The 21418-nt window shown below is 42.4% G+C and overlaps 1 protein-coding gene across 1 annotated transcript in view; it reads right to left on the bottom strand.

Moving 5' to 3' along the window:
- The window catches only part of NIBAN1 (niban apoptosis regulator 1), a 60459-nt gene that overhangs the window by 4711 nt on the left and 34330 nt on the right, over positions 1 to 21418 (bottom strand). The window contains exons 6-13 of the mRNA XM_042819906.1: positions 12244 to 12359; positions 6934 to 7038; positions 6682 to 6844; positions 5892 to 6079; positions 5529 to 5690; positions 2666 to 2776; positions 2007 to 2114; positions 106 to 217 (exon numbers count right to left, since the gene is read on the bottom strand). Of these exons, the coding sequence (XP_042675840.1) occupies positions 106 to 217; positions 2007 to 2114; positions 2666 to 2776; positions 5529 to 5690; positions 5892 to 6079; positions 6682 to 6844; positions 6934 to 7038; positions 12244 to 12359 (1065 nt within the window). The remainder of the gene's footprint in view (positions 1 to 105; positions 218 to 2006; positions 2115 to 2665; positions 2777 to 5528; positions 5691 to 5891; positions 6080 to 6681; positions 6845 to 6933; positions 7039 to 12243; positions 12360 to 21418) is intronic.

Here is a 21418-nt window from a genome sequence, read left to right as displayed (position 1 = left end):
GCCAAGGTTAGGCTGTCAGGTTAGGGCTCTGGGCTGCCCTGAAGCAACAGCTAACCACCAGCCTCTGGCCAGAAGGTTATCACTGTCATTCAATGGTATTCTTACCTTTCAGGGTTTCTTCAAGCAGCATCTGATATAAAATCTCTTCATACACATTTTCTACTTGGATCACGCTGGTGTAATCCGCAAAAATGAACTGCTCGTATTTCTGCAGCTCCTGTGCAGACACACAAGAAAGGAACAGAAGCACAAAAATGCAACTACTTGAGAGATTCTGAGTGCCGTACTCCAAAAGGGCACCTGCATCTAGCATGTCTTGCAATGCTTCTTTTCAACTATGAGCAAATGATGTATTTTCACAATATCAAAAAACTGTACACTTCTCAAACACTGCAGATCATTGTCATTGTCATCAGATCACTGAGAATGACAGATCACTGTCATCATTGCCATCTTTACTGGGATAAACAGTTCTGAAAGAAAGACCCAGTGAGGAAATACCTCACTGTTTGCCTAAGGAAACAAATCCACAAGGAGCAAGGGAGATACAGGGTTTGTTTTTTTGTTTTGTTTTGTTTTGTTTTTAGCGGGTGTGCACCATACTGAGCTTAGTGGTTTAGATGTAATAGGCAATATCTAGGCAATAACTGAGTCATGGTCCCTAGGAACCACCTTGGTTGTCTATAAAAAGAAAATGAAGTGAGCCCTGCCCACTAGAGGTACCCACAGCCTAACATCTGGTGGTTTCCTATCACAAGAGCAAGAGCTGACTGGACCTGTCAGCTGTCCTACACCTGCTTTTGGAGCTGGCTGCTTGCTGCTGCAGAGGCATGAACTCAGAAGGCTGGTGGGAAGTTTGTACCACCACTGCCTCCTCCGTCCCATATGGCAAGGACACTAGATGGGATTCCACTCTCTGTATTCAAGGGAATAAAATGCTTTTGCTTCCTTGCTTGCTCCTGTGCATAGACATGTCCTGCTGATGCTGCAGAGAGTTAATACTATTGTTTTGGGGACAGGAAAGAAGGTAGAACAATACACAGAAGAGCGTGAATATATTTTTGAAATACCTAACTTTTAATGATCTGTACTCAAAGATTCACAAGCATAACTTGGTTTAACTCATTTTTTCTTGAACTGAAACAAGCTAGAGAAGTAGGAAAGAACAACACAGTATGGGTGAGAGCTTGCAGGCTCAGGGAACTGATGAACATCAGCAAAACAAAAGGGCAGGGAGGCAGAGATGGCTTAGGGCAGTCATCTTCCATCTGCTACAGTGAGCGCACAAGAAGAAATGCATGATCTGCAAGAAGGGTAAAGGCTATTTAATTTAAGGTGAATGGTATTCTAGCTGTCCCCTCATGCAGGAACACTAATACCACCTCCACGGAACCAAGGCAGCTGTTTGCAGGGTACTAACTAACCTACCAGCAGCATTAGGGGCAACAGAGACAGCCTCTGTACATTTGTTTCCTGACTGCTGACACAATTACTTCAGTTTAGAATCACTGAACATCAGTCCACAAGCCTGTCTGTGGGGTGCTTCTGTCACCCAAACAGGCATTTGGTTTTGAAGCAGGTGCTGAGCAGAGGCTGTATATGGTCACAGCAATGCCTCTCAGTGCTGAATACAGGGACAAGCTCATAACCTAACCCTGCAACTGTCAGATAGTGAGAGGAATCTAGATTGAGGGGACTTTAGCTTTTTAGGGAATAAATGAAAGGGGATAGGCAGAGGTCTGCACCTGTGTTTCAGAAAGCAAGCTGTAAATGCAGTTTCTGAAATCACTCCACATCTCCTACCCTGCTGCTATAGTCATAACCTGGTAAATGCCACTTTAACCATCAAAATGCCATTTATCCAAACAGGCAACTCCTTGAAAGGAAACAGCTTTACACAGTTTAGGACTTACAGCCAAGGTAATCTTTCCCAGCCTCCTACTACTTTCTTGTTTTGTTTTGTTGGTTTTTTTTAAATAACAGAAATGAGCAGAAATGTAACCTACTGGTTTGCATGTTGAAGCCAATGTCTTCTGCATTGTGGGCAAAGTAATCTGCACCAGTGCTTCTTGAAATATCTTCTTCCGGACAGTGCTGCTGTCATAATCATATTGCTGTTAGAAACAGACAAAAAGAGAAACAAGCCCAATCGTGTTGGATGTTATTCATTACTCACAGGAGGAACTGGCTCTTGTAACTGCTGACTGGCAAAGCCCAAAGGATACCAATGGGCACATTCAGGGGTTTTGATTCCCACACAGGTTACTGCAGCTTGTGGAAAAATTCTTTAAGATCAGGGAAATTCTGGAATTTTTTCCCTTCATTTTTTCTTCCTGGGCCAGGAACGGCCCTGTGCTTGCACTCTGCAGGTATTTCATCACTAAGGATAATGAATTCTAGGAGCAGGCTAACATGGAATCTAATATAAAACGATTTACTCAGATCCGCAGCTGATTTGATTGTAATTAAAAGCACCAGCTACGTAGATAGCCTTACAACTGTGTGCCCAGAACTAAGTTTTACCCCCAGAATGAGTGGCTTTGCTAAAAGCCACCAAGTCAGTATATCCCACCAGACAGGAAAAGGTATCTTCCTTAAGATACAAAGACAAATTCATTTAAAGGCACAGCCCCGGGTCTTACAGCACAAAAGCTGTAACTCTTACCTTCAGCACTCTCTGCTTGACTTTTTCAAGGGTTGTTGCGACTTTCACTGAGTCTGCCTGGCGACTTGGAGAGAACAGTTGCTCAAAAGTATAAACTGCGTTTTCCATCAGCTGGGAATGACGATAATAAAAAAGATCTGTTAAAGGCCAGTCACGTACAATTTACACACACATGAAGAAGCCTGCTGAATGTAACCATTAACTTCAATTGTACGTCTGAGAGGGCGAAGCAGAGAAAAAAATTAAGTGCTTAGAATCCATAAATACTGTCAAGCTCTTCAAATGATTGTAGAAGTTGAAGAAGAGTCTTGTCTAGTCTAGATTGCAACAGCCTGTTTTGGAACTGGAAAACAAAAAGAAGAATTTCTTACACTACTACAAGAGTATAAGAAAATGAAACAACCTCAACTTCTATCTGAAGTTAAAAGCTGGGTCAACATCAGCAAGCCTGCTCAACTGTTATTTCAGCAAACTTAAAAAAAAGATTCAGTTATTTTGTCCAAAAACGTGTTGCTGTTGGTACTCTGTTTCAGTAGTCTAAAGGCTAACATGCACAGAAATGTTGCACTAAATAAAGGAAATTAAACCTTGGCATCTTTAATCTGATATAATAGCTTTCTTGCATAGAATTAATCTCAAGTCACCACCCAAACTGATGGCAGCAAACACAAGAAGTAGAATCCAGTGGCTGTAAAAGCTGCAGACAAAATTTATTATCCTAATAAGAAGATTCCCACTGACTGCTATCAGATCCTATTGGCCTTAATAGTTAATAATGTAGATAATTCTTTTTTAAAAAGTTATTAATTAGCAGCTTTTCTTATAGAGGAACAAATATCTCAGTTAGAGCAATAATGTCTTATAAGTTCTGTTGGGCTAGTAGTTGTCACAGTTATCCACAGATTCATGTACTGTACTACAAGAAGACACTTCAGAAAAACAATTCTGCAAATGGTAATTATACTTAAAGACCCTTTGCTTCTTCTTAGTGTTTCCATTCAGTTTTATTGGGGAGGATAGGGACACCCACAGGGAAGCCATCAGCACTGTTGGGTCTTGCTTCACATTGCACATGAACGTAGCAACTGATTTACATCACATACAGAAGACGTTTTGTAGCTTACCAATGAGCGTGCACATGCTTAGGGATAAGACACTTATTTCCTCCTCGACCATTAACGTTTTCATGCAGGCAGATAAGTGGTAACAAATGCTGAAAGGGGATTTTTTAACTGACTGCAGATGATGTGGAATTGGACCACACAGGCTGTATTTCTACACAGTGAAGAAATGGAGAAGATGCAAGTTTGCTTCATCTGTGTGTGCATCAAGAGGCAGCACAGTAATGGCTCAAGAACTGCAAGCCTTCCCATAAAATAACAAGACACAAACAGTGTAAAGTTGGAAGCTGATTCCTAGAGGAATGACTCATTTATTGCATTTTTATGTGAAGCAAATCATCAACTGACAAAGTCACTAGAGCTGGTTTATTTACACTTAGTGCTACACTCCTAAATTCCCTAGATTTGACCACCAGAGGATGCCAAACTCCCAAACCTGTAGCTGTGCCCTAAAGAAGAATCCTCCAATGTCTCCCAAGCTAGAGTTAATCCAAATGCTTGTTTTATATTAAAGCTCCATGAGAAACATCTGACCTTACTTGTTAATAAAATAAACACCCATGGACACAAAGTGAAACTAGTTACCATTTTTATGAGAAAAATAATAGCCTCTTAGAGAGAGAGAAGAAGTAAGAGCATTATCAGAATAACTTCTGCTTTCATTTAACTTATTTATCGTGAATTTTCACTCATGTTCCCTCCAGGAAAAAAACAAAAACAAAAACAAAAAAACCAACTAACCTGAATCATAACTGGATTTGTATGGGATGTACTTTCTGCGTAGTTCTTTGTCTTTATTTATGATCTTCACTTACTCAAAGACATTTTGTTTGAGCAGCATTTTGGAATAATTCTCCTAAGAGGCTCAGATGCGAAATCAGAATTTTAATTCTAATTAATTATTTGGCAGCTGACCATTGCTGTACTTAGAAGAATTGTTTCTGGGAAAACCTTATCCCAGTACTGTGTTAGAAACTTGTTTTCCTTGTCCACAATTCCCACCTCACATAACGAGACCAGCTCCATTTCACAAGATGACCAACTATATTACTTAGTTTCTCAACAATGGATTAAAATCACAGGATTCAACAAATTCAACAAAGCCAAACCTGCCCAGCTCTCTAGCAATGGAAAGAAGCCTGCTGGATAGGTCTTAATAGATCTCCAGCCAATCATCCAGAAGAAATAAAAGTAAAGCTCATACCAATGCACATCTGAGAGGAAAAAGAGGAGGCATTCCTTTTTCATATCAAATGACACAGTCCCTTAAAGCCATGTCCAAGAAATAGCAAAGCAATTGGCAATTTTTGACATTAATTACCTTATTTCATATTGGTCAGAAAATAAACTATGATAGAGGAGACATTCTATTTTGGTAAAAAATATTTAGGACCCTTCCTGAAAAATCAATCCTGGGGAACAGAAATCAGCTATCCCCATCAGCATAAACACAACTTTTCGGGGTGCAGAGACACTGAGAATTCAGAATGTGAAGGTTCATGGGAAGAGATGATCCATTCAAACTTGTTGTGTCTTACCTTAAGGCTCACACTCATGCAATCCTACTAAATAAGCATGAAAATGAGCTTCTAGCTGTGATTTTCTTAGGTTTAGCTATCTGCACTTTGACTGATGTATATTCTGAGCCTCTTGCACAGCTCTTTATGAAGATTACTTTGAAGCAGCTTACAAGGACAAATCTAACCTGTTCTCTCAGAAGGAAGAACTGGTTTTTACAGTACCTCTTGCATGAAGTTCTGTGTCCTCTGAACCACAAAGTCAACGTGATACACCTTGAAGCGACTCTTGAGGTCATGAAGGAGCTCCTGGAGGAGATTCACTTTCAGATAGCTGGGCTCCATCTTCACAGAATTGAATGGTAGGTTCATAAGCTGATCCATATCCTGTATTCCAGTGGAGGAAGAACAGTGCTTTTAAAAAAGCAACACAAACCCAATTTTTAATAGAGAATGTAAGATTTTCTATACCACAAAACCAAGCAGCAATGTACTCCCATCTGGAGAAGCAACTTCTGCTGTTAGTCAAGTTCTAGATAGAAAATCCTTGTGCTCATGTGAAGGGCTGCAGCTGCATTTTTGTCTTACCTCCTTTAGCTTTGTGGTATCATTTGTCTTCTGGAAGTTCTGGATGATCTCATTAACTTCTTTATCAAAAAGTGAGCGAACTTCAGTGAACCCAGAACTCACAGGACCCATGAGCTCCTCCAAAATGGATGTGAGGAAGGGTTGGATATTTTCTGTGCAGCACTTCTGGGCAGGCTCAGAAACGGTGGCTGGAGTGTAAGACAATACACACAATGGACATAACTTAAGCCACTAAGATACACAGCGAAAAGAGTAATCTGAACCAATCTGCTTCACGATGGATTAAATGCCTCTGTATGCTTCCATGGAGTTACCTCTCTTTGGTGGTGACAATGGTGATGAGAGTTAAGAATTTTCTGAGTGGCAATGAAATGTCTTTTCTTATGCCCCACCTAATCAAAGTAGCAGGTTGGGGGCACTGAAAGCCAAGGAAAGGGAAGCTCCAAGTACTGATTAGTGCTCAGAGGTTTGCACAAAGCATGGCTGTGATGCCTCCGTAAGGATTTAACTGACCTTGGCATCCTAGGCTGTTATGTGTGAACACCAACATAACATCTCCAGTTTTATTAAAGCAGCTCCAAAATTATCACCTATTTATTTACTAACTCAAGCGACATCAACTGATGCCTGCCTACTTTTTGCACTCCTTTTTATACTCATAGCAAATTATACATCTTTTTCACATTACTTTAAAATCATGTTAAGAAGCCCTCTGGTTTAAGTGTGCTTCAGCAGCCGATGAAATTGTCACTAAAGAATTGCTCCCCAGCATGTTTGTTCCACTACTAACCTTTGATTTTTCCAGCTAAGAAGTTCTTGGAGTTCAGAATCTGATCCATGTCGGAGCGAATGGTGCCTTCAAGAGTTTTTGCAAAATCTCTGCACTCTTCTTTCAAGGTACTCAATCCTTCTGCAACCTGCTGCTGGACTAAGCTATAAGCTTCTTCTACAAACTGAATTCAAACAAGTAAGTGAAGATCAGAATTGGCACATACAGACAATTAGTATGAGAATTGACCATTCTGGAAATACCCGTACTTACACCAAACCAGGCTCGCTTCCTGTCATTCCTCTTTCCTTTCATTTTAGGCAGGATCATTGTCTGAAGATTGGGAAGGAGCTCCTCCATCACAAGGTTGCTCAAGATCTACATTGAGAGATTAAAATGACCAGTTCACGCACTGTTCTTCACCTAAAAACTGAGCACTCCCATCAGAGAATGATGTGTAAATACAGGGGCTCCAGACTTAGAACAGCTCAGCTGTCCCAGGTTGCCAGGAGGACCGTATTTATCACATCAGGTGTGACTGAGAGAAGTTCTTTGAATTTCATATGAAGATTTTTTTCTCTGAAAAGCTTTGAAAGACTGTGCAACTGCTGATAAAGGAGGAACTAAGACGCTGAACTACAATGACCACTCAGATGTACTGCATGCTATTATAAAATTGGTGTGTAAACCAAAGGAGCCAAAATGATTGATATGAACTGAGGAACTGGATCTAAAACACGTGAAAAGCTGTTACACTGACTGCTGCTTCCCCTAGCTGACCTTGCTCTGGGCCACTCACACCCTCTCAGATGCCGAAAGACTCAGCACCCAAAGGATGCTTCTACCAGAACACTAATTGATCCAAAAAGCAACATGTGGAGGTAGCAGTGTGGTTCTCTAGGACTGTTCCTTGTAGGCACTGATTTCACAGTTCACACAAGAACAAGAGATCAAAGGAAAATCAGAGTATGGGACAGAAATATAATGCAGAAATTGGGATAGATAAAATAATTCTACTCTGATTTTTTGTTCCCCAAAAAGTATGAGTATAACACAATCTGAAGGTTCATTAGCTCCAGGCTAATCCTGAGGCAAAAGGGATATAATGAAAAGCTGCTGGAGTTTGTGAAGAACTTTTCAAGCAATTACTTTTGTCAATAAAACAACTATGCTGGTCTAAATACAGGAAAACTTTCATTTTGTCAATTTTTTTTTAACATAAAGTGTCCTTTCAAGCGTCTGTACTGGCACGTAGAAAAACTAAGGAAAAGTTATCATTGCCCCAGTCGCTTTTGATAATTTAAGCATATTGTCTATTTTTCATTGCTGTATTTTTCTAAATTGACACTGAGTACTTTTCCCTGTCAGTAACAGAAGTTAGAAGTTTAATGACTTTTCAATACAGCAAAGAGTAATGAAAAGTCATTAAACTTCTAACTTTTCCAGCCTGCAGCAGGGCCCAGTGGTTTCAGAGGAGATGCATCACTCATTCTGAGCTCAGTAACTAAGCTGAAACTTGGGCTTGCAGCTGGTTCCAATCGGAAAGAAAAGATATCAGCCCAGAATACAAATGCTCCCAGTTTGGGGGGAGCAGTCAATATGGTGGTGGGCAAGGCTGCAGTTCAGAGGGATCCTGACAAGATTGAAAAAAAAGGAATGGACAGAAACCTCACGACGTTCAACAAAAACAAAGTCACAGTCCAACATGTGGGATGGAACAACTGCAGGTACCAGTACAGGCTGGTAACAAATGACTGGAAAGCAAATTTGCAAAAGAACACATCTTGGTGGTCAACAAACTCAACATCTGCATCTGTTCACTGCTACCTATGGGAGGGTGTTGAGCAGACAGAGGCAGACTTTTCTGGGAGGTGCTCAGGGAAAGGGTGAAGATGACAGCTGCAAGCAGCGAAAGGCAACTGTTAAGAAAAATTTTGCACGTGAGGGTGGACATGGGAAGAAGTTGTGCCATCTCCAGCCTTGGCTACCTTCTGAGCTTAACTGCACAACTATTCTGAGCAGGGGACTGGCCAGACGACCTCCAGAGATCTCCTTTTAACTTATTTCTGGCCCTGCAGGTCTCTTGATAGCCTTCCCTTTGCACAGAGGAAGGTCTTCCTTCCTCGATGCAGAAATAATCAAGCAGTGCAAGGCAGTTTCCTGGTTTCACCCCCATCCCCTATTTCAGAAACTCTCTCTCACCAAGCTTTCTCCTGAATCATTTGCCCTGCACTTCCATCAGGTTTTGCTCCTCCTCAACCTACGTCTGAATGACAAATCCTTTCTTGCTCGTCCCACATGGATGCACCAAGCTGGCCATACATACACAGTCACAGGCACAAATCTTTTATGAGAGTTTAACCTGTCCTCCCCATATTTGCACTTGCAAACATTGTATCTGTGACTTGAGAAAGCTGCAAAACCTTTTCTCCTCTATTTTCCTATCATGGCCAACAAGACGATTCACTGGGACTGCAGAGGAAAAAATTCATTACAGGATCAGCCCCATTTCTATTTCTTGCTGATCTTGTCTCTGAACATGTTTCCCACAGAGGCATCAACCAGTGCTGGAGACATGCTGGATTCTTAACTTCCTCTACACAAAGTGTCTTGATTTGGACCTCAGTCTCTTGTCTTGTTCAGTCACTACTTGTAATTCAGAAGAGGGAGGAAAATCTGTTTTTTCTTCTGGATGTGTTCATTTTCTGTTCATAGATCTTGCCCCAGTATATATTTGTACTGGCCCACAGTTACAGAGGCCCAGTTGCTAACTTATGATGACAGAGGCAATACTACTGTGCATATGCTATACAGAATGGCACATAAACCTTTCATCAAGGCTCTTCATTTGTCCTGACTGTACAGCACATATAAAGCTGCTCACAGCATCCTGAAAGTTGAGGTGTGGTGGATATCCTGTAAATCAACAAGAGGCATGGGAACTCTATAAAAAACAAACAAACAAAATATATCTTCAGGTTCTGTACACTCCTCACTTTATCTGGGTGAAGAATTACTGGTTTGCTCAACAGTGTCAATAAAGTCTCACAAACTGTGTTGTCCTCCTTCCCTTCCAGTGATACTGGAACAGGGTTATGCTAAACGAATGCATATTTGAAGCCACCTCTTCTAGATTTGATGATGCCCAGCACAGTCCTCAAAGGATCACTGTCCCGATGCACCCAGCCACTGGCTGAGCTGACAGAGACTGCAAATGCACTGTGCAATGTCATATTTTCATCATGCATACTGTGCCTGTGTTTATTGACAGTCAACCTCCCATTACAGCCTCTTGAATGGGTTTTAGCCATAGCTGACACTGAAGTCAGCGAGCAACACTGCTTCCTCCAGCTGTTACCCTTAACAAAAGGCTCTGTAAGTGCAAGAAAGGCTCCCTTTGTGGCGATGTGCTCCTCCTTTCCTGCTATCAACAAACCAACCATGCATTGGGAACATGACTGGGAAATGACAGAAAATTAGACAGCAGGAGTAAGAAGGGCTTTGCCTGGATGCCACAGGTCTTAACGTGTCTCCTTGGCATAAAGCAATCCCTACAGAAACTTAATACCGAATATCCTATGTACTAATATAACGTATATTAGTACAATGTTTCTGTGATTTGCAACAACCTAGTGTTGTTTCATGCAGCTGAAGCACTTACAAATTATGCTGCAGCCCCTGTGGATTCAGCTACGCCGACTCAAATCACTGTCAAAACCACTGGAATAACTGAGACCCTCGATGGATAAATTGCTTAAGAGGAATCTCACAAATATCCCAAACTGGAGCACCATAAAATGGAGAAATTAAAACAAAACAAAACAAAACAAAACAAAACAAAACAAAACAAAACAAAAAAAAACCACCAGAGGGGGGTTAGGTTTTTTAATCCCTTGATTTACAAGTAAGTTATTCTACATTCACGTAGTACTGATCAACAGAGTTATGCTGGAACATCATGGTGTTGCAGTGCTCTCACTGTGTGGCTGTTCTGTTGCCTATAACATGTACTGCCAAAACCTTTGCTGTTTTGATCTTTTTCAGCATTTACCTACAGAAATACCACCTGAAATTCAACATATCCTCTGTTAATAATAAAATATTAAAAAAGAAAAAGAAGAAAAACAAAATCAGGGAAAGAAACTTCTTCTGCAACTCCCCAGCACTCTGGCAGCTCTTCAGCAGAGTTCCTGGCTAATTGTTTTGCTAAATCCATGCTGCAGTACCTAGGCAGAGCTGCATGAGCTAATGACTGCTTTAGCACATCCTGTGGAGAGTCTGCCATTATAAACCAATGTCAGTAAATGTATTTATTGGCATTCTGCAGAAATTTTTACAGCAACAAATTGTAGCCTGCTTGCTCCAAACCATTCACTTAGCTTGGACATTTGCCTAAAACAATTCTTTACTCAGTCGAAACAGGCATGAGAACACACTCTATTTACAGAATGAAATACTGCTAAGAGGATAATAGCATAACTAGTCTGGATGTCTTCTGATTATGGTCCTCTTGAGCTTTATGCGTTGTGAATAAAGAGTTGGCAAGCAGTAGGCAAAATAAAACATAAAATGAAACTAGTGCTATAACAGATCCATAATGTGAGGGGGGGAAGGAAGAAGAGAAAAACTCAGTCCCTCCACTGGAACAATGAAACTCCTTACATTATGGCATTTATTGTCAAATGTTAGCAGAAACTGATCCCCAGTGTGGTGGCTCTGGGAAAGATGCTGCTTATAGATTCTTCCTCATTTTCCACGTTTTTCAGCATTTCCAAGGTTTACTTTTTCTAAATGCATAATTTGGTTTCTTAAAACAAAACCCTGCGTCCTGAAAGCTCTATCAGATTTTTGCCATCTTCCCAAAGGGAAACTGTACTTCACCAAGGAAAACACCCAACAGCTGGTATGAAAGTAAATGTTCGCTGCTGAGTGCTTTGAAAAAAAAAAAAAACACATAAACCAGGGCCCAAATAATGTCTCAGTCACGCTAAAATATATTTGGGGTGATGCTAGAGGGATCAGCAGAGTTACTTCAGCTACCATCAGTGCTCCACTTGCTCACACAGGTGCCTGAGTATGGACCTCGATCCTGAGCTCAGTGTATCATTTGAAGTGCACCAATCTTTGGCATTCTGAGTGTAATTGCTCCTGAGCAATGCTTCAGAAGGCTGGCACACGTGCAGCAGGTCTACCGGCCTGTCTGCTCAGGACTAAAGCTCCATTTGCAAAGAATAGGGAAAAGCAAAATGAAGAGATCCTTCAAAACACACGTGGGGCTGCCCTTCTTCATAAAGCCTCATCTCCTCTGATGGCACTGGGAGGCGTTGGACCACAAGGAACTGGAAACTGTTGTTACGAAGGCAATTGCAACAGAAGAAAATACATTTCTTATCTGCAGAAGAGCAGAAAAGGCAGAAAGACGGAGCACACCCCGATGCAGCACACAGCAAGGATTGCCTGCGTTTTCCTGCATTTTAGCATTTCATTTTTAAATACTTTTTTTCCCCAGGAAGCTTTATAACCGCCTCTATTCTCATAGCTGCGGCAGCCAAAGCCCCCCACATCAGGAAGACGTTGGTTTACCTCCTTTTCACTGCCGGTTGTCATTTCCCATGTCCCATAGTGGCCCTTCTCCTGTCGGAAGAACTGAATGGCTTCTAAGAACGCCTCGACTTCATACGTGGTCTGCTTGAGAAAATCTGAAGAAAAGGTAACACAAATAGCCTTTAATAAAACTAAACACCTTTTAAAATCCACTTTCTTGTCCCATGCACATACCAGAGAAATATTTTCCAATCATTTACTCAGCCTAAGTGCTCAAAGACCTTTGAGTTTCCATGAAGATTCAGAAGCATAATGTTGCCAGATACAAACTGTCTCATCTAAAATGTTAAATTAAACCAACACTATTAACAGTTAGTGCAGAGCAAAACAGAGTAAAAGACAACCAATTTATAGGGAGCTCTGTCTGTGGTATACTCTGACAAGCAGTCAGTAACATCTGAAAGCTTATCCCTTTATACTTATGAATGAGATAAGATGGCATAGGGGCAAACGGTGACAGCATGTAGAAGGGCCAGCAGTTGGGAGCTTCTGCTTTCAGTTAAGGTAGCAATTAAGAATGTAAGATACTGATAATTATCTCAGTGACAGCACGATGTGGGCCCTTGAGAAATTGCTGAACTCTGACTTACCATTCCCCAATATTCTTCTACTTCATTTGTTTTGCTGTGGAATAGGAGATTTTTTCCATGAGCAATAACAACGGGACAAAGTAAGTTTTTTGCTTGTGCCAATTAAGAAATTTCTAACAAAACTGTTGTGCTTTTTCCCAACATTTCAGGAATGTTTAACCCCAGCTCTGAATTACCTGCTGCTGTCTGTGGGTGCTACTGCTAGATGGTAGCTCGTCCCCAGCCTGCAATGATAGCCTGCAGACACTGTGTTGTACAGAGGAGCCTGCAGCACTGAAACACCTGCAAACAAGTGGCTAGGCTAGTTTGCTCTAAAACACCAGGGAGCCAGCCATGACATGGAAATTCTGTCTCTGGCAACTTCTTCTTTCCATACTGCAAGAATTTTGAGCTATTTGCAGTCAACAGTCTCCTTCACATGACAGCATGCAAAAACACACCTAAATAAAGCTGTAACAGCTATCATGAAGCAAAACAAGTTTGTCATGATCTGGGGAGAAATTCCTCTGCCTCAGAAGGTGGAAAAGCTCTCTAAAGAAATGAGGCTGCTTGGCAAACCTAAAGAAGGCTGAAAAACCACAGCTGAAATAGATCAGGAATCCAAGTGCTGCCCATGCTGAGTAACAGCTTCAGGATTACCGTGAGGATTATTATTGTAGGGGAACAACAAAGCCATGACAATTTATTGTCTCCTCTGCAAGGTTAACAAGTTGCAACACTGATCAGCTGAAGTACTATTGTGTGCATGCTAGGAAGAAAGGAGGGAAGAACAATGTTAATTCTATCAAAGGTAAGTATACTGCTTTTGAAGATGCTGGTATGTATAAGTAATTGTTATGCAAAGTCAGAGATTAAATTCTCAAGCCTTGCCTGACAAGAAAGTCATGCATTTGATGTGTTCAGGAAAGTTTCTAAAGACAAAAGCTTTACAGGAGGCTTGCATGCACACCAAGGGCAATAGAGGGATTATACAAATTATAGCGAATTTGGAAGATTAACACTATGTTAACTCCCCTTCTATCTCCTCCCTGCATTTTACCAGCTGGTAGGCACCACCCCTGTTTTGCAAATACTCAGAGGTTCTGAGAGATTAAATGATTTCTTCAACACCACACAATGATCAACCAAGAGAACAAAAGGCACATAAAATCTCAATCTCTTTTTCAGTGCTACTTCCTTAATTTATAGCATTTATAATAGCAAATCATAAACCAGGATGCAAAAATACCATTTTAAGAGTTGTACAGTCAGGCTGCTTGCTGCCAAGAGAAGATCCTCTGATGGCAGCTTGGACAAAAGAATGGAGTACTCCACCTGTAAAATTGGTGGAGTGCTGCATCTGAAAGCTTTTGTCCTCTTGAAAGCAAACTCTGAATGTTTAGATCAGGCTTAGCTGGAGGAAGGGAGAGTGCAGCTCTTCAGCCCTCCCATTGTGACTCACATGTTTTGTTTCTCCACAGCTGTGCTCCCTCCTAACCAAAAGGGACAGCAGAGCATCCAAAGGGCTGCATCTTGGACCTGCCAAGGTGATGATTTGCCAGTGCTGACAAGTCTCTGCTCTCAGATCATGGAGTTTTAAACCCCGTGCTCAAGGGAGTGCTCTGTTCTCACTGTTCCCGACCCACAGAAAAGTGGGAGGAAGGTGCTAAAAAACAAGAGCAATTCTCTGTATAGTTCATGGGAACGGTGTCAGGCTGTAAGTAGCATAAAATCCCAAATCACACATTCTTTCCTGTGTCAGTAAGCACAAGAGAGCACCACAGTTATGGTAGTCGTACTGCAAATACAGCTCAAAGTAAAAAGGAAGCTTTATCCTTTCAAGGCCTACTGTCATTGCTTTAATGTAAGCAATTTTTGTCGCTTTCCATAGGAGGAAAGGATTGCATCAGAGATAACGCACTGAGCAAGCAGATCTGTCCAGCGCTGGACTGCGCAGAAGCTGTTGGCAATGGACACAAGAGGCACATTGATGGGAAATGTCTTGAGAAAAGGGAACTGTACCCAAGATGAAAGGAGCTGCAGTGCACATCCTGCAGGATTTCAGGAGGGAAGAACCAGTGTAAGACAACTAGCAGTTTATGGAAAGGCTAGAAGGTTGTGGACAGATTGGCAGCCAGCTGCATTCTAGCAGGGCAAAGCAAGGCAAACAGTGAATGAGCTGTTGGGTAGTAGACCTGCTTTCGTGCAAGACAGAGAATGGTGCATGGGAGATGGAAGCAGAAACTGCAGCTGCAAGCAGGGCAGGTGGCAAACCCCTATTGTGTCAGGAATGATTGCTCATCTGCAGAAAGGACAATCTGTGCTTCCCTCTGGGGCTTCCCCTGATGCAGCTGGTGCCTAACACAAGCCATGGATCTGCACCCACTGCTGTAGAACCCGAAGCATGTCAGGGAGCTCAATGCAGCAGTGGCTGTGAGTCCTCCTCCAACTCTCACACGATGTGTGGGGGTTGTGTGCTGGTGCAGTGTCTTATTACCTCTGGTTCCAGGTTTCTTTGAAGCTAACCTGGGTTGCAGCAGGTTATGTATTCTGGTGACACAATGGAACAGGTTGCCTAAGGAGGTTGTGGATGCCCCATCCCTGGAGGCACTCAAGGCCAGGCTGGATGTGGCTGTAGGCAGCCTGCACATAGCAAGGGGGTTGAAACTAGATGATCATTGTGATCCTTTTCAACCCAGGCCATTCTATGATTCTATGATTCTATATGTAAAGGCACACCTTAACAAAGATCGCTCTTCTTTCTGTGCAGTAATCACTATACTACCTCAGTCTACTTTCCTACTTGTGTCATCTACATGGCTTCCACAACCACAGCAAGCTGGAAACATCTGCTCTGCATGTGTGATGTACCTTATTCTCCTCTGCCTGGGCCAGCTGCTGCCCTCCTCAAAACTGTCCTTTCCTTTTGGGTAGCCTGTATGCACACACGTAGGCTTCTAGCTCCACCTTCAAGCTCTATCTCTTTATGAAGGGAAGAGCCAAGCACAGAAAGATTTAATTGTCACTGGACAAGAAGCAGTTAGCAAATAAATCTTCAACAACATTGCAAGCTGTAAAGTTTACTGAATGTCCTCCAGCATAATGCCTGTGAGACTTTACGGGCACCCAGACTGATGCTACGTGCTTAATACAGGCTCCTCTGCACTTGGAAAGTTCCCCAAGCAGCTTCTCCAGCTGCTAATGGATAGAACATCTGCTTGTTTGGGGAGAGCAAAACAAAATTCTGTTTGGTCTCTTTTATTTCGAAATAAGAAAAGCCACACAGAGACTCTATTTCTCATACCCCAGCCTGCAGCCTAATTCAAATAACAAATGCAGATAAGATACTGCTAACAGTGCATTCCTTTTATAAACATAACACAGAAGCAGTTCATTCACAGAGTAACTGCTGCAAAGCTCCTACTGAAAAGAAGAAAAGACAACTGGAAATACCGTGACTTTCTGCATCTCCCCACGTCACTTATCTCACGAAGGCACAGTGCTTTCAGTGCTGCAGAAAGCTGCCTGTAGGCACGAGCCTCCTCACAGTGTATGTCCCTCCAAAAATAAATCTTAAACCTTTGCTGATCGAAATGATGCTCAAAGGACCAGGCTCCTCAACACCCACTAAGCGCAGCGGGCACCGATGAAGTCCTGGTGCCAAATCCATAACACAGGAGGTCCCATGCCTAATTCTGGTCACATCCAATGTTTTGGCCACTGTCAGAATTCTGTCCCTTAATGTGGTTCTTCATGTTACCCACTACAGCTCCTTGGTGTCACCCAGCAGACGCCTGGTCAGACAGCAGTAATGGGCCACCTTCAGCCCCAGGCTCCCACACGTGTGCCCAAAGGCAGCAGCATGGACTAGCTGCCCTGCTGTTCTCAGCCTCACCTGGCGTCATAGACTGGCCAGTCCTACCCTAGTCAAACACAGAAATTTTCTGTGCAAAACCTTCTAGAAACAGACTCTGTTACCAGAGGCAGTAAGTGCCTTAGGGCTCGCTGCCTGGCGCTAAAAGTGTGGATTTTCAGCAAATCTGGATGATAGGAAATCTGTGTTCAACCATTCCAATTCAAGCGCCTTAACTGCATGTACCACACACTGCTGCATCGGATGATTAATCACTCAGATGGCAATTTCCCTAATTACAACTGAAGGTTGTAATTAATAGGTACCTCTTTAATAATACATCCCCTAGGCTGCTATGCTGAAGGTTAAAACACTTTTCAATACCCAATTTAGCCTGTGCACCCCTCTGGGCAATCACTGTTATGAATAGGGCTCACTGCTGCAGCATTAAAAAGGAGTACAATGGTCACGACTCCACAGGAACAGGGATAGGTATCTGAAGACAGATAGCTTAGCGTTTACTCCCTTCACGAATGCAAAGTCAACAAGCAAAGTCTTCATGTAAGCAGCAGCATGGCTCATTCCTGTGCTTCTCATAAAGCCTCGTGGCAAAGGCTGTGTTTGGGGAGCTCAGCAAAATGTTTCTGCAGCTCCTGGTGGGACTGTGGTCAGATGCGGTAACCAGACAGCAAGAATTTTCCACCTCCCACAATTTATGGGGTGATCTGCTCCGCTGAGACACCAACAGTTTGCAGTTCCCTCCTGCATCCCTCCTGCAAACTGGGCCTCGCTCATTTCTGGATGCAGCAGCAGCATTACAGCGTGGAGCTGCTCAGGGCCAAGGAGCTGCAGTCAGGATATTTTACGATGTGTAAAAACCGTGCATGCCATTCTTCAAAACCAGCAGAGTGCCCCAACTGCAATCCAGTAAATATCCCTCTCCCTTACGGGTTTTTGTTACGCTAGATTTATTACTTTTGTTGTTAATAATAATAAAGGGGTATACAGGCTGTGGACAAAGTACTTTACCAAAGCTAGCTAAGGCCACCGAGAGCAATCTAAGTCTTTGGCTGACATTTAACAAATAGCTGAGGCCCAGAGAAGATGAAGATGAACCAGTGCTAACACGGAATCCAGAAGCCTGAGCTCACAGAGTACAGGTTTTAATTAAAGAAATGCTGATCCTGACAATCCGCCCATCGTTCGACTTCCAAAACTCAGAAGCAGTCCATCCTGCTCCCTCTGCCTCCTGCAGCACCAACATCTGTGCATGCTCCTATGCTGGAGGCTGAGGACAGGTTGGTTCTGCAGTCAGTGGATGTTATTTTCCACATGGGTCCTGAATTCTTCCTGCAGGTAACTGTGGACGATGCCACAGCTGATGCCAAGCAATCTTATAGCAATGGTAGTATTTATATATGATGGTGGTGCAGTCAGCCTGGCTCTTCTCTACTTCCTTAATAATTTAATTAATTAAATTAGAAACCTTGTTTAATTTCATATAACCTCACAGTAAAACATTCTTGCTCCCTCATCTACTTGGTGAAAACCTAGCTTAGACGATGGCAGTGCCCTTGCTGATCCCCTTATGTAGCATCTTCCTGGGACAAGAAAAATCTCTGGCTCTACAGTGTTGGTGAAGGGCTGTGCTTCTTGGGAGGCTGTGAATAGAGCAGTAGGAGGTGGACAAAGCTGAATAATATTTGGGATTTTCAGTGTTTTACTTTTGGTTTCAGCAGTCTCAAAAGATGGTGCTTCCACCACTTCTTGTTTGTACTGGACATCACCCTCAACAGAACAGTTTCTGTGATAAGATTTGCAAGTCAAACTTCTCCCAATTCCCTTCCTCTTCCAAGTCATCCTCCTCTCACCCCAGCATCTGTTTCTTTTGAACATATTTAGATTGTTGTGTTTCCCCTGCTTTCCATTAAACATGCTTTTCAATAATAATAAAAACAATCTATTTGATTTTTCTAATTGAATTTCTTTTAAAAAATAGCCCTTTTAAAACAAAGGCTGGTAAAAAAAGAAAACAGAAAATATCCATTCCAAAGCAAAGGGGGGCTGTAGAAAGAAAGGGCTATTATATTCCAGAAGTGTGGTATCTTAGCCATCTCAATAAGCAGGATGCGGCCAGCTCTCGTAGTGGCACTTTGAAGAAAGCTTCACACTGCCAACTGCCGACAGATTTGGGTGAAAGCATCTGGAGAACACTGGGGAGTCAGAGATGTTCCTGCAGTTAAAGAATGATTCCACCAACCTCCCTACACCACTATTAGGGGATGCCTATCAATACAAATAAGTGAGAACACCAAAGAGCAGTTTCCCTCTCTATGAATGATCTATCCAGCACAGGTTTCCTGCAGTAGCGTTTTTTTTTCCTATTATTTCAGAGAATACCCTCCTGGGATTCAGTTGCTCTGGCTAAGAACCACAGCAGTTACTGCTGGTTGCTCATCCAGTTTCTGTTAATGATGAGTAACTTTCTCCGAGGTGGTGCATGAGCGATATCATCACATGGAAAATGATGGACACAGAGAATAGGCCAAGAGAGAGTCCTGGCCCAGAAGTTGTTATGAACAGATGTGCAAAACCAAGCCATCATCTCCTTATCAGACGGCAAAAAGAAGTCACCTGAGTTCTTAGGTATTTCAAGAGCTACTGCTTGTACTACAGAAAATTGCTAAGGAAGGCAATGGCCATAGTCTCCAAAAGCTGAGGTCCTGAATATTTCTGTCTCTTAAAAACCAAACAAAACAGTCCTGACACACAGAACTTCACCCAAGGGCTAAGTAAATCCAAGTGAATTCATCTTCCTGAATGTGGGGAATTTAGGAGGACTGGGGAACTGCACTTCATGGGATGACAGCCTGCTCTGGGCTGGTAAGCAGCTACAACACCCCAGAGATATATCTCTGAACAAAAGAACACACAGTTTAGTTTCACAAAATGAATGCTGTCATATTATTATCCCAAACTGAGTTGGAAGTGAAGTATAACAGCTTGATCTGAGAGGCATCAATCTCACAGCTCTGATGTTTTCCGGAGAGCTATGTGCGGTGTATTATTCATAGATCATGTGGTACAAAACTGCTAACCACTAACAGAAGCAAGATGAGGTCATTTCCAAACAGGATACAACCCTGCAATAATACTCTGCATCTATAGCAAATAAAGTTTTGCAGCACAAACTCCCTCAGAGAAACATTACACCAGAGTTTCAGATGGGTGCTATGCAGCATGCATTGCCTGTATTAAAGCTGCTCAAAGTAGCACCTCCCTCTGCCAGGAGCATCACCCTGGGGTTTTATTGCCTAAACCACAGCATCATCCATCTCCGATAATACCCAAGTGCTTTACAAACCACTCCTGGTAAAGATGATCATTTTTTCTACCGCTGACCTTTGAAGCTGCAGCCCAAATACAGCCTTCCACCTGCACCAATGAGTCTCTTCACAGCTACTAAAATAGGCTCAGGGGGTGGCTGCAAGGCAGTGCCTCTTCTGCACCACCTCCTGCTTTGTACTACGTTAGAAATGAAAAATCAGACCACGGTGGGAGGTGATGTAAGTAGCAAGAACATCACTTCAATTAAGATTTTACACACATTAATCACCTTGGCATTTCAGAATGAATATACCTCCCACTAATTGAAAAGCCCAACCACGGTACAAGCAAGAGAGGCGTACTGGAAAAGCCAAAGCCATGCTGACTGAAGGAACTGATGTCACAGACGGAAGACACCCTGTATAAGGAAAAAATAGTCTCATTTTAAGCAAATCATACAGCAAGTTCTAAATTCTCTTCTAAAACATTTCTTTTTTTTTTTTTTTTTTAGCACCTTGCAGATCTTGTCAGAGATTTTCACTGCAAAGTGGTGTTGTAAGTTGTGACGATGCTGATACTTCCACCAACATTTACACCCCAGTTTTGAACACATATTTGGGCTTGTGCGTCAAGTGAGAGACACGGAATAGACCAACCATCACCTCAGCCACTCAGATGGGGTAAAGGAGAGATTTCACCCTGTTAACCATCAAGTGATTGAATTAACAAGTCAAAAAGCAAGCTCCAGGTCTGAGTTGGACAGGAGAAGTGCTATGTACTGCCTGCACTGTGCTTTTGCCCAGCCACAAAGTATCACACAAACCTTCAGAGCAGAAAGCTACTGTACTTTAACATCAAAAAAGGTGTTTTTGGTATTTTGTGGTCATCAAAGCAATTTCCCACTCAGTTCTACTTTATTTGGTCCTTCTGCACATTATTGGAAGGAGATAATTCTGAAAATGATACCCGAAAAAGAAACTCCTTTTCTTCACCTGCCCTCTCCAGATGAGAAAAGCCATCCCATTTGCAACAGAAGACTCATAAACCTCTTCCAAGCCCTATTTGGATTCGTGCTTTTAGGGATAAAGATGAGCAGTCCAGCACCAGATTTAGGGACAGTGAGGTGCATGCAGAAGGGATGGCAAAGAGAGGAAAGTGGACAAGGAGGACAGTATTTCTCCTGATACAGCCGACCTTATCTTCATCTTGAGCATCTAATATCACCTTCTCAATCTTCATCAGCACTTCAGTAATTATTCTGAATTACAGCCCAAGAGTTGGCAAACCATTATGTACACATAGTGCTGGAACGACAGAAATAATGATGAGAAAAACACCTGTCAGCTAAATTTAGAGCTGAAAAAGGAAATGTGGGCCCAGCCAGTGGCAACCCAAAACAGCAGAG

This window comes from Centrocercus urophasianus, unplaced genomic scaffold (genome assembly GCF_019232065.1).
Source record: "Centrocercus urophasianus isolate 14NV4802_14NV808 unplaced genomic scaffold, USGS_Curo_1.0 seq_18, whole genome shotgun sequence".
NCBI lineage: Eukaryota > Metazoa > Chordata > Aves > Galliformes > Phasianidae > Centrocercus > Centrocercus urophasianus.
This window is presented reverse-complemented; position numbering and strand designations above follow the sequence as displayed.